Source organism: Hermetia illucens, chromosome 6, assembly GCF_905115235.1.
Source record: "Hermetia illucens chromosome 6, iHerIll2.2.curated.20191125, whole genome shotgun sequence".
Lineage (NCBI taxonomy): Eukaryota > Metazoa > Arthropoda > Insecta > Diptera > Stratiomyidae > Hermetia > Hermetia illucens.
Window position 1 is genome coordinate 65,779,381 of NC_051854.1, and position 13,126 is coordinate 65,792,506.

General features: G+C 44.6%; 1 protein-coding gene across 9 annotated transcripts in view; it reads right to left on the bottom strand.

The window, feature by feature from the left end:
* The window catches only part of LOC119659689 (unconventional myosin-XVIIIa), a 426,534-nt gene that overhangs the window by 262,246 nt on the left and 151,162 nt on the right, over positions 1 to 13,126 (bottom strand). For 4 of the 9 annotated variants that reach the window (XM_038067933.1, XM_038067932.1, XM_038067931.1 and 1 more), the window contains exon 3: positions 6,293 to 7,175. The exons of 4 other annotated variants lie outside the window; for them this stretch is intronic. In XM_038067933.1, coding sequence (XP_037923861.1) covers positions 6,293 to 7,132 — 840 coding nt within the window. In that variant the 5' untranslated portion in view covers positions 7,133 to 7,175. Of the gene's footprint in view, positions 1 to 6,292; positions 7,263 to 13,126 lie in introns of all 9 variants that reach the window. One more of the 9 variants, XM_038067930.1, reaches the window with a different exon arrangement.

The following is a 13,126-nucleotide window of genomic DNA, read 5'->3' on the forward strand; positions in this document are numbered from 1 at the left end:
AACGAGACCCTACGCAGCACAATTTGGATTACTCAACTAGCGAAGATGGAGACATCTGCCCCCCAACGAAGAGCCACCCCTTGCGCATCCAGCAGGATCCCGACCCAAGGCGCCTCCAGCGTCGTTGATGTCAAGCCCTTCGCCACGACCTGGGCACACAACACCACTTTCGACCTGTGGCTGGACACATTTGACTCCTCGTTCACAGAGGAGCAGATCAAAAGCATCGAAGTAATCCAAAATACCATTGTTTTTGTCGAGCAAATGAGAAATAAACACATCCTACGATGCAAAAACTGTCAGCGGGTGGGCCACGTGGCAACTAGCTGCCACCTGTCAAATGCGACCAGAAATACCAGAGCAAGCACGGAGGCGCGTCAATTGCCACCGGCCACCATCTTCAACCCTGATTTCCTTGAATTCGCCAGGAAACCACAAAAATTCCTGTAAATGTTCAACTCTTCTGCGCATCACTATCCCGCTCTCCCAGAAAGACTTGGCTTTTAATAATCGGTGGAGACTTGAACGCCAGGTACACATCCTGGTTTGATATTCGCTCAAATCAGAACGGGGAAATCAACCTAGCCCATTACAGCTCGGCCCTTCCCACTTTCAATACACGCCCATCTCGACCACTTCCTGATTAGTATTTACCTTTCTGTTATTCCTAATCCGAACTCCTTTCCCTTCCTCGAAATAATCTCCGACATCAGTGACCATCAAACTCCCGGACAGAGCCATCCATCGCACCCCTCTCCCAGTACCCGGATTTCAGCGAGCAAACTGGACAAACAAACCAGGCCTTTAAATCCGAACTTCATCCTCTCTTACTTCCATACAACCACACAGCTTCCAACGACACCATCGATCAAACAGTTTGTCCATACACTGAAGCAAATAACATGTGACGAACTGATCCCATCCCGTTCCCTAAACTACCGTAACCTCATCTCCCTCCCGGGCGATATCCTCAACGATATCAAATTCAAAAGCACCCTCAGGCGGAGACTATTTAGAAATAGGTACTCTTCGCAATCCTCTCACCTCCGTAGGGAAATCCACCACCTTGACTCGTCCATTCGCACGAGGCTCCTCTCCTTCTACACGAACCCTGACACATACATGGAACTTAGGAAAACTTGCCCACGTTTAGGCAAATCAGTTCAGCAAAACACGATCCTTCTTCAAAATATCTCCCCTGCAGAAAAAGTGAACGTCCTCGCGGGCCACTTCCTCCAATTCCATCACTGCACCCTCCATATATGCGAACCTTGTTTTGAGAAAGAGGTAAGCAAAACTACCACCCCTTCTCTCCCGCCCCACTTTTCACCTCCCTTAGCGCTACGGAAACCCTTTCACCCAACTGCTCACTGACCCAGGCCGGCGAGTGAAAACCTCCCCCATCCTCTTTGTCAGTCCGGATACCGTTGGAGGATGGACTTACGTACAAGCTCTCTGAAGTCGTTAAGTTCCATCCCACCTCTAGAAGCTAATCCTTAGCTTTCTAGATCCAAAACGCGTCTCACCTCCATACACATGTCCAGCTGGCATCCCGCAAGGGTCAATCATCTTTGCCATCTTATTTTCCCAGTTCATCACATACCTGTCAAAATCAGGTCCACACCCTTACCTAATCCAAATCCTCCAATACGTGGACGACTTTATACTCTATACCTCTACCAAAAACATCCATGTGGGTGAAGCACGCCTAAATTTTTATTTGGATGAGCTATACCGGTACTTCACACGTTGAAAACTCGCCCCAAATCGTCTCAAATGCGAAACTATCGAATTCCAGCACAACATCAAGATGCCTGTCAAAATTAACAACACACCTACCTCATCCATAAACGAAGTCACCTACCTAGGGTGACTATGAACTCACGCATCTCCCACGTCCTACATATTTCGAAGGTTCTTGGCCGTGCAACCGGTACCTGCTCCAAATACATCTCCAACCAGATCCTGTTCTTTCCCATCATGCCCTAAACTTCCTGACCAAATCCTAAACCTATCCTAACCCACTCATCTCAGAGGCCATGCAAATCGAGATCTTCGAAGAAGAGGATTTTTGCAATCAACTGGATACTCAGGGCGGAGAGAGAGATCTGTATCGATGTGTCAAAAGTTGATATCAACGCGCATAGGATATCGAACACTTCTGATCTTTTACTGATAAAAATGATAACTTGCTTACTGACAAGCGAGCCACGACCGAGAAACGAGACTACATCGCGCAGATTTCAACGGAAAAATTTGAGGAAGAGATAGGGTCCAGCACTCTAGCTCAGTGAGTTCTTTAATCACGTTATTGAGGAGGAAGGCACGGCCGTTCCAATATAGAAAAAGCTAGGCAGCCCAGCAGAATGGATATTTTTGAACGCATTCTTGACAATCTCATTCAGGACATTACCATGAATCGAGCCTGGTTGGTCAAGAACAGTGAAATCACTGATGCTACAAGGTGGTATTTGCTCCCTTACATAAATTCAAAAACCCGACATGTGATGAATTATACTCAGGCAAAACCACGGAATAAAAATGTAGGCCTAAAGCCGGCCGAGGCTAAACTAAATTTTGTTTAGGAATTGAGAGACGATGGGTAGTGCCGACGGAAAGAATTCTTTCACAGATTGGGATATTGATGTGGATATTAGTTCTCATATGCCTTCATTCACGCACGGATGGGCTCCCCCAAAAACTAGGAACTGTTGAAGAATCATATGGTACCGTATATGCGACATTTTCCTACGATGGAATTCATGGGTTCAAATCTAACAGTTCTAATCGGATTTTCAAACATAACATCTTCTCCAGTGGCCGAAGAGCTTTCAAAGTTATCATCAAGAAGACTACACACAGGATATTCGTCTTCTGGCGCATTATTTGAAATCGAATGGTGGAAAAAATCATTGCGCATGTTCGATCTTCTACGTGTTGTAAATCTTGCACTGCACAGCTGTTTATGAGTTGTCACATGGGATGGTAAAAAAACCAAAGAAAACCATATAGGCGCCATCGACACAACGACCCACCAATATATGAACCCTACCCCACGAACACGCAATGACATTCCATACCCCCTAAACACTTGATTTGCTCCTCCTGTGTTTAGTTTTCTTGGTCGGCACATACAATTCTGAACACCAAACAAACACTACATAAATTTCATTTTGATTGGTTTTTGTATTTAAATTTTGGTGGCAGGTCCCGCGACAGGCCGACCAAGGAAATGCATACAATGTCGTTACAAAAATGATAATCGGATTAAGTTACAAGCCTGGGAGAAATACTAGGGCGTCTACCTCAGTCGACGCGGCAGGACGAGCCCGGGTCCTGTCGAGAAATGGGTAAGGGTTCTTGACGAATGGACGGCGTCAGGACGTAAGCAAGTTAGTCTGAACAAAACAAACAAAACAAATACGTGTCGGCACGCTAAATGTTGGTACCCTAACTGGAAAGACCGAAGAACTCACAAGAGTCCTTCGGAAAAGGCGGACTGATATCTGCGCTCTGCAAGAAACCCGATGGTCTGGTGCCAAAAGCTGCGATATTGAACGCGAACGCGGTAAAAATGACTATAAACTTCCCTATTTTGGTAACCCACACACTCAATATGGTGTTGGCATTGCCATCTCAGAGGGTTCCCGTGATGCCATTAAAGAAGTCAGACGATTGGATGATCGGCTGATGAAGCTCACCATTATATCAGCTGATCGCACTATTCACTTCTTCATCGCGTACGCACCGCAGATAGGTCGACCTGATGCCGAGAAAGATGCCTTCTGGCAACTTCTCGATGAAAAGGCTTGTCTCGTGCCTGCTGACGACTAAATGGTCCTTAATGGTGAAAAGGCAGACGGTAACAGGTGCCATGGGGATAAGAGCTTCGGAGCGCGCAATGAGGGTGGTACCCATGACCTTGTACTTATCAATACATGGTTCATCAAACGATAGTCTCATCTTGATACATTTTATAATGGGAGCAGTAAAACGCAAATCGATTATATACTCATAAGACGCCAACATTTTACCAATGTCACTGATTGCAAAGTTGTTCCCTATGAAACCATTGCACCTCAACATCGGCCGTTGATTGCCATCCTGCGAATTAAGCCACCGATAAAACAGTGTGAGGAACGCACTGGCCCGCCCCGCGCATTAAATGGGGGCGATTTGGTGAGAAGAAAGAAGAAACGATCTCACTCATATGACTTGCTAAAAGCCGTAACGAACGTACACAGGATATCGAACACTTCTGTTGCGTTAATGACAAGAACTGTACTTTGCACACCAACCGTCGAGCTGCAACGGATAGATGGCGAGAATACTTCGAGCAGATTTCAACTGAAGAATTTGCTCATCCTCCACTTCCACAATCATTACCGACATTTGGACCAGTACCAACTGTCAGCGCAACTCGTTGGGGAGTGCCCACGTACTCCAGGAGGGCGATCAGACCCGAGTCTGCAAGGGACTCCTCTGAAGTGGCTCTTGCCACGAAACCTCACCGGAGGTTATCTGGTACCATGGGAACCAGGATGGCCCTCTGATAGCATATGCTCCAGGAGAATTCCTGGGGGATGGGTTCTAGTCCCGGTTATTTGCGGTTGGCCTCCTAGTGGGAGTTTCATGGTGGTTGTCGTTATGCCTACATCGCGGGCAGAGCTCCCGGAGCTCAAGCGTGGAGTTGCTGTACAACTCGGGTGCCGTACCCCTTAGTTGCGACAGAGGTGTTAGATAGGCCTGGTATGAATGCTGAGCCTGCACTCAGTATAAGCCAGTACCGCTGCGCCAGTCATCGCGGGGCTCTGATTGTAGTCGCAAAATCAATCCATGTCCGAAGAGGACCGTGGGATTATGCCTACATGGCCGGTACTCACGTTAAACCCCCAGGATCTTCATATCAGCGCAACTGAAGTCGAGGAGGCAATAAAACGAATGAAATCGGGAAAAGCCACAGGACCTGACGACATCGCATCTGAACTCTGGAAAGCGAAAAGCTGGGACCCACCACTGTGGCTCAGTGAATTCTTTAATCGAGTTATTCAGGAAGGAAGAATACCATGACCATCTCACTGGCAAGAAAGTACCACTGTTCCAATATGGAAAAAGGAAGGTAGTCCAGCAGAATGTTCAAATTACCGTCTGATTCGATTACTTTCCCATACCATCAAGATTTTTGAACGCATTCGTGACAACCGTATTCGCGAAATCGTTGAAATAACCGTGAACCAAGCCGGATTTGTTGAAATTGCGAAACTACTGATGCAATACACGCTGCGCGGATACTCGTGGAGAAACACCGTGAGAAGCATCGCCCTCTTTACATTGCCACACGAACTCATCTGGTATGCTCTATGACAACACTTAGTGCCAGAAGAACTCATGCGCTGGGTTCAATTGCTCTACCACGATCCGAAAAGTAAAGTTCGATGGGTGGCGGGTGTATCAAAACCGCTTCGTGTCTCTGTTGGTGTTCATCAAGGAAGCGCCCTCTCAACACTCCTCTTTGTTCTTTGTTTGTTTGTCATGCAACACGGTCTCAGATTGAATCTAAACAAAACTAAATTTTTAAAACAGGCAGAAACACTGTCAGCGGCAGTGATCTGCCCAGAACTAAGCAATTTAAATATCTCGGGTCAACGCTATCAGCCAATGGAGAACTGTGTTATGAAATTGGTTCACGCATTAACGCAACATGGATGAAGTGGCGTTCCACAACTGGTATTCTTTGTGATCGACGTATCAACGAACGTCTCAAATTTAGAATTTACCGCAATGTCGTCCGTCCTGTTGCCCTCTATGGTTCTGAGTGTTGGCCAACTATAAAAGACAGTGAACGGCGTCTTGCGGTAATGGAGACGAAGATGTTGCATTGGACTAATGGCGTGACACGTTTTGATTACATCCGAAATGAGGATATCCGCGATCGTTATGGGTTTGCACCGATCGTGGAAAAGTTGCGAGAGAGGACGGACAAAGGCTGAAGAAAAAAAAGAAGATATATTTAAATTTTACGTCCGAAAAAATCGAATATCCCTATAATTTCTTAACGCATTTTATAAACGAAGGGTTAACTTCTATTCATAGATGCTAAGCCCTTGCTTCATTTCCGCATCATGTCTGATGAAAATTCAGTTTCAAAATGGGGCATTAGTGATACTTTTTTGGGACCCAGTCGCACGAATCAAAAAGTTACTAATGCTCGAATAAAATATACAAAACAATCAAACTATCTTCAGTTCTGTACGGGTTGGTTTATCGTTCATATGATTAAAAACGGACTTACCTTCACATTGAGAAATTTATCGTAATTCTTTAAATTGCCGCCATCACAACGAATTGAATGAGACTTTTCCCAAATAGCATTCCAATCAACAGTTTCCTTCCGCCGGAAAGAACCTCGGAGTCGAGCATTGAAACTTCCTGTTCTCTTGACTGCACTTCCACCATTACTGTTTCCTACTGGCGATGGGGATCCACCAATTATTGCCCCTTTGTTGGCAGCATAAACATTTTGCCATGGTGGTCTGCCATTTGCATTCTGTTTACTGCCTGCTCCTCCACTAGCGCGAAAACTCCTATTGCGCTGGAAATTTGATGCTTGTCTCTTATCCTGATCGTGACAGTCCTTATCACCATCACTTAATAATCGATTACGTTCGTCTGAATGATTTGGAGACTTGTGACCATTCGTCTGATAGTTTGTTGGAATGATAGCGTCGATAGTTCTTCTCCTTGGAGCCGGACTTGATAGAGATGGTCTTAAGGGTTTTTTCCTCACAACGACATTGTCAACTTGATAATTTCTGTGATCTTGCTTTTGATTACTATTCAACTCATTTGAGTTCCAGGAATAGTTCTCGGATCCGCTGTCGCTGATTGTTTCCGAACTGACGCTATTTTTACGATGGGAAGAATTGGTTGGAACCGGGGGACGATGATGGTGATGGTCATGATCAGGTGATCGGAGGATGACTGGCTTTGTTTTGATCGTACCGCAGGCATGAGCTTTTCCTGTGCAGCCACGATGGATTTCAGGCTTAAGTGGTAAACCTCCAGGTGGCTGCTTACTTGGCGTCGCGCGGAGCGATTGTTCGAAAGTCTTGAAAGGTGTGAACGTTGCCATCGCTTTAGTTTATGCGATTTTCATTGACATTTTTAAACTCTATCTAGATAAAATGGGGCGAGATATTTATATTCGAAGTACACGGAGTACACTCACACTTTCACAACTATGAAATTGGTTCACAAATTCGCTAGAAAGGATTGAATGTGATACAATTTCTCTTCCAAAAAACCATTTTCTTTTTATCATAAAAATTGATGCTTCTTATCTTAGCATGCGCAAATGAATCTTCACCTCGTCGTGCTTATATCCATCTCTTATGACTTAACAACAACTAACGGATTAAAATACAAGAGACATCGTTAAAACTTGAATGGAGTAACTATCACTTGCTCAAGAAGGCAAATGACTCAAGTATCATACAACGGTGGCAACGTAATACCAAATCCACACTTACATATTTGCTCAGCATAAATTTCAAAATGGAATATTCAACAAAGATATGCATCTAAGATTCTTGAGTGGGTTGAAATGTAAACAAAAAAAAATTTGATCAAGTAAAAGTCGGCGTCAACCTTAGGCCACAATTCATGAGAAATGGAATAAAATAAAGGTAAATCATTGAATTCCAAATGGATGAATTTCAGTTAAATTGATTTCGTGGCGGAGCTATGGTTTTGCCGTAAATGTATCTAAATCTGTTGAATCCACCACATTTTGGAATTTCTAGCCATCTAAAAGGCAATAAACTGTTGCGTTGGCGCCACTATGGTATTTGTTTTTTGTTTTAAATTTTGCGAATCAAACCGCAAACGATGGAACTTTCTTTGAAATGTCATAAATTACCTTCCCAAATCTCAAAGGTAATTTTCTCTGTAACTGACACCACAAGGCCCATAATCGAATGTTCGGTATTAGTGAGATAAAGTCTAAATAAATGATGAGTAAATTGCGGCATATCTTCCCTAGCTAAATTTAGACAATTAAGCAAATTTATCTCTGTTGCCATAAAATTAACCATAAAAGCGATAATGTAGGGAAAATTCAATAGTTTCTTGACCTGGATAGGTGGATTCAGATAAATATTTGACAAATCGATTCAATCCGATATTTATTTTTAACGCTAATAAAATTGGTTACGATTTTGAATGGCCCGAGTTAACAGCGTTTACTTTTATGGAGTGGTAATAGATTTAATTAGAAGATACTTTCGAAAACGAAAGGTAGCACATGCTTAATCAAGAAACGTGAGAAATTGATGCACAGGATGCGCTCACGGCATTGTGAATTATAATACATGAAGTGAAAGTGTACCTATTATACGTAAACTTGAAGGGGAAATTTCACTCGCAGTGTTACTCTTCAGAAGCATGTGGATCTCTCTAAATCAAAAAGGTTTTCTGCTATTTTAACTTTCTCTGAAAAATGGGGCAAGGATGGAAGGGATAATATCAGTTGGTATTTATACAAATATAAGAGGACTGTACGATATCTTACGGGAGTTCTTCCCTCATCTTTTTCTACAGCCTTTGTCCCGTTCACAAGCGGGGCCGGCTCGTCGTGATCGGTTTCGCCATTTGGCTCTATCGAATGCCTGATCTGGGTGCAATCTCGAGGCTATTAAATCCCCATCCAGCGTATCAAACCACCGTTGTTTAGGTTTGCCTTTTGGTCGTTTACCATCGACTTCGATGTTCAGACCAATCTTGGCAAGTGAATTCTCGTTAGCACAAATTAGAAGACGCCTCTCCCGCAACTTTTCCGTGATCGGTGCAACCCCATAACAATTGCGGATATCCTCATTTCGGTTGTGATTAAAACGTGTCACCCCACTTGTCCAACGCAACATCTTCGTTTCCATTACCGCAAGACGCCGTTCATTGTCTTTCATAGTTGACCAACAATCAGAACCATAGAAGGTGACAGGACGAACGACATTGCGGTAAATTTTAGATTTGAGACGTTCGTTGGTAGATCGATCACAAAGAACACCAGTTGTGGAACGCCACATCATCCAGGTTGCGTTAATGCGTGAAGCAATTTCATAACGCAGTTCTCCATTGGCTGATAGCGTTGACCCGAGGTATTTAAATTGCTTAGTTCTGGGCAGATCACTGCCGCTGACAGTGATTGTACCTGTTTCATGGGGACCGGTCATCAAAATTTCAGTTTTGTTTAGATTCAATCTGAGACCGTGTTGCATGAGGCGATCATTCCATTTTTGGACAAGTTGCTCGAGATCATTTGTGCTATCAGATGCTAGGAAAACATCATCTGCATAAAGCAGTGTGTAGGCGCTGGACGTTGGATATCCCGTATAACGGTGTCCATAACAAGGACAAAGAGGAGTGGTGAGAGGGAGTTTCCTTGATGAACATCAACAGAGACACGAAGCGGTTTTGATACACTCGCCATACTTCGAACTTTACTTTTCGGATCGTGGTAGAGCAATTGAACCCAGCGCACGAGTTCTTCTGGCACGAAGTGTTGTCGTAAAGCATACCAGATTAGTTCGTGTGGTACACGGTCAAACGCTTTCTCTAGGTCCAGAAATGCAATGTAAAGAGGGCGATGTTTCTCACGGTGTTTCTCCATGAGTAACCGCGCAGCGTGTATTGCATCAGTAGCTCCGCAGTTTTTGACAAATCCGGTTTGATTCACGGTTATTTCAACGATTTCGCGAATACGGTTGTCAAGAATGCGTTCAAAAATCTTCATGGTATGGGAAAGTAACCGGATCGGACGGTAATTTGAACATTCTGCTGGACTATCTTTCTTTTTCCATATTGGAATGGTGGTACTTTCATGCCAGTCAGATGGTGTTCTTCCTTCCTGAATAACCCGATTAAAGAATTCACTGAGCCACAGTGGTGGATCCCAGCGCTTCACTTTCCATAGCTCAGATGCGATGTCGTCAGGTCCTGCTGCTTTCCCCGATTTCATTTGTTTTATTTTTTCCTCGACTTCAGTTGCGCTGATAGATGGAATTGCTCCAAATGTTGGCAATGATTGTGGAAGTGCAGGATGAGCAAATTCTTCAGTTTAAATCTGCTCGAAGTATTCTCGCCATCTATCCGTTGCGGCTCGACGGTCGGTAAGCAAAGTACCGTGATTGTCATTAACGCAACAGAAGTGCGTGTTATAGCAAGTCGATACAGATCTCTTTACATTTAATCCTCTTAGCGAAATTCCAAGGCAGAAATATCTGCTTACTTGCATGACTTGAACGATAGATTCTTATTCTAAAAGGTATAATACTTTTTTGAGGTGCATTGAAGAGACTCAAGTTGACTTCTCTAAGCTTTAAAATAGGCTCTCCTGAATAGAGTATTCAAAACCAGATACATTTCTTAAGAAATCCCGTACATACTATTAAGTAATTCAAAAGATCCACACTCGATGCTCTAAACTCCGCCATGTTATTTATATAGCATGGTGGTCCCTTCCCTCTGAGTTGTTGCTTAAGAATACACTCTAAGCCTTCCCTGCTTGTCGTAAGAGGCGACTAAAACGGATAGAAATTTGTGAGTTAGCAGCCTGCAAAATATGAAACTTCACTGCTACCGAAACATCAGCAACGTCTCGGATAGGGACTGACCTCACGGCAATGACCTTTGGCTATCGGAAATGGACTATTATTGGTTTTGAAATATGTGCACGTTTCTCCATAATGGTAGTGAGGATCCTCAGAATGCTCGCTTTCTCTAACTTGCGCGGGAATTACAGCGATAGAAATTGGATATTCAGGGAATAAGATCTGAGACGGATCCATGACGTAGGCCAGGAAGCCAGACAGCTTTTAGGGATATGAACTTGGTGGACTACGACGCAAAATTGGGATGTCTGGAGTTCCATATGAAGATAAGCCTAGATCGGATACCGGTTGCTACGCCGTTGATGATGATGATGATTCTAAGTCTAGGCGAATTAAGATGGTGGGACTTTGAAGAGTACTCCTCTTCCTTTTATCACCCTAATGGCAATGTGCTTTTGTACTCTGGAAATGCAAGTGTTAGCAGACGCGAATCCGGTGTCGGGTTGCTTCTGACTTCTACCGCAAGGTGGGCTCTCTTCACCTAGGAGCCGGTTTCTGACAGACTTCGAACTGCAAGATTTCGGTCCAGGTTAACGAGCATCACAATTGTACAATCCTACACACCAACGGAGAATTCCGATATACTGGAGAGGAATGCTTTCTACGAGCAATTAATCGCTGTTCATGGAAAACTTCCTAAAGGTGAAATCGTGATCGTGGTGGGTGACCTGAATGTCAAGGTGGGATCTGACATGTGTAGGGAAAACACGGTCTTGGCATACCGCATCACGAAACAGGTTGCATGTGGTCGCAAATCTTTTGATGGTCCTGTGAAGGACGTCAACAGTGGACATCTTATTGACGATGATGAACAGCTAAGGAGGTGGAAGGAATACTTCACCACGGTTCTGGACCGTATCACATTCGATGAAGTTCCTTATCTTGTGTTTGGATAGCCATAAACTGGATTATTCAAATAACAAGTACTTCTTCGAATTCGTATAAGAATTAACGTGTAGAAATAACGTCTGCGCTCACTAAAGCCTCATAGCTTTTATTTCGCACATAATTGTCTGAATATATTTTGCCTAATTCGAATTGTTCATTGCACTTAATAACGTTTTTTTGGGAATACCGAATTGTATTGTATAATCAAGTGAGGTAAACTGTTTAGTACGCTTCTAAGGACAAATTAATTTCTACTTTTATGTTTAGTAAAACACTTTATAAAATTATACTGAATTTGAAATTTAATTTAAACCATTGCGTCTACACACACCGGCGGTCCGATCTAGAAGAATTATAGTTTGCGCGTTGACCTCGTGCCAAGCCGTGGCAGCAACAGTGCAGTGCGGCAATTTAGTCGGGGTTCAAGCCTTCGATGTGCCGCCAAATCACTCCGCCTCAAACTGAAACCGCGCGGGTTCAGCGGAGGAACCCGGGACGTGATCCCGCTGATGGAGTTACTGGGCGAACCTGACGCTTCGCGGGCGTTTTTTTAGAGCATCCCCCAGGTCGGCAAAGGCCTTCAGAGTCGACAAGGAGACCCATTTGGGCCCGAACGTCGAGTTTGAAGGAGTTCTACCGTCGCTCCAAGACTTTAAAGGGACCCTCGTATGGTTGGTGCAGGCCTCCGAGGAGCGTCCACTCTAATGAGGACCTGTGAATATGTCTCGAGGTCCCTGAGGGTGTCGACCTCCAGCGTCATGTGTCGTGAAGGTGGAGTCGGCCGCAGTTTCAAAACCACGTCTCTGAGTAAGCACAGCCTGCTGGAGTCACTTAACCCTGCTCTGATATCCAGCACAGGATCGGCGGGGAGTCGCAGACTCTCCCCGCACACCATCTCCGTGGGGGTGGCCGTAAACCCTCTCGGTGAATTGTGCGGAAGCCGAGGAGGACGACAGGCAAGGACTATGACCAGGACGGATCGTCGCGAGCCATTAAGGCGGCCTTTAGTATCCGGTGCCAATGTTCTAGCATCCTATTGGACTCCAGATGGTATACAGTAGTCGTGTGACGTTTGAAACCAAGGAGCTTGCTTAACTCCGAGATACTCTTCTCTCGGAGTTAAGCAACTCAAACTACATTCCCTGGTGTATCCGTGTGAGTCTCGCAAAGAGCCAATGATTTCGAGGTAGATGGTGTGGAAGTGCTTGGTCGACCTAGGAAATACGCCTACTTCGCCTACTGCGTCGTCTTTCCGCGCCTCGGCGGGAACTGTGATCTCCAAGATTCGAGACAAAGTGTCTGCAACGACGTTGTCTTTTCCAGACACGTGTTAGATGTCCGAAGTAAACTGGCTGATGAAGCTCAGTTGCCGAAGTTGGCGAGGAGATGCTTTGTCGGGCTTTTGTTTAAGCGCGAAAATAAGAAGCTTGAGGCCTCAAGGGAGAAGCGGAATTATTTGCTGGAGAGGTACACGGCAGTTTGTCAGTGAATGTGCAAAGTCATGGATGAATGTAATAGGGTACCGGTCGGGAATTGCCTGAGCATTCAGACGCCTATAATCTCCGCAAAGC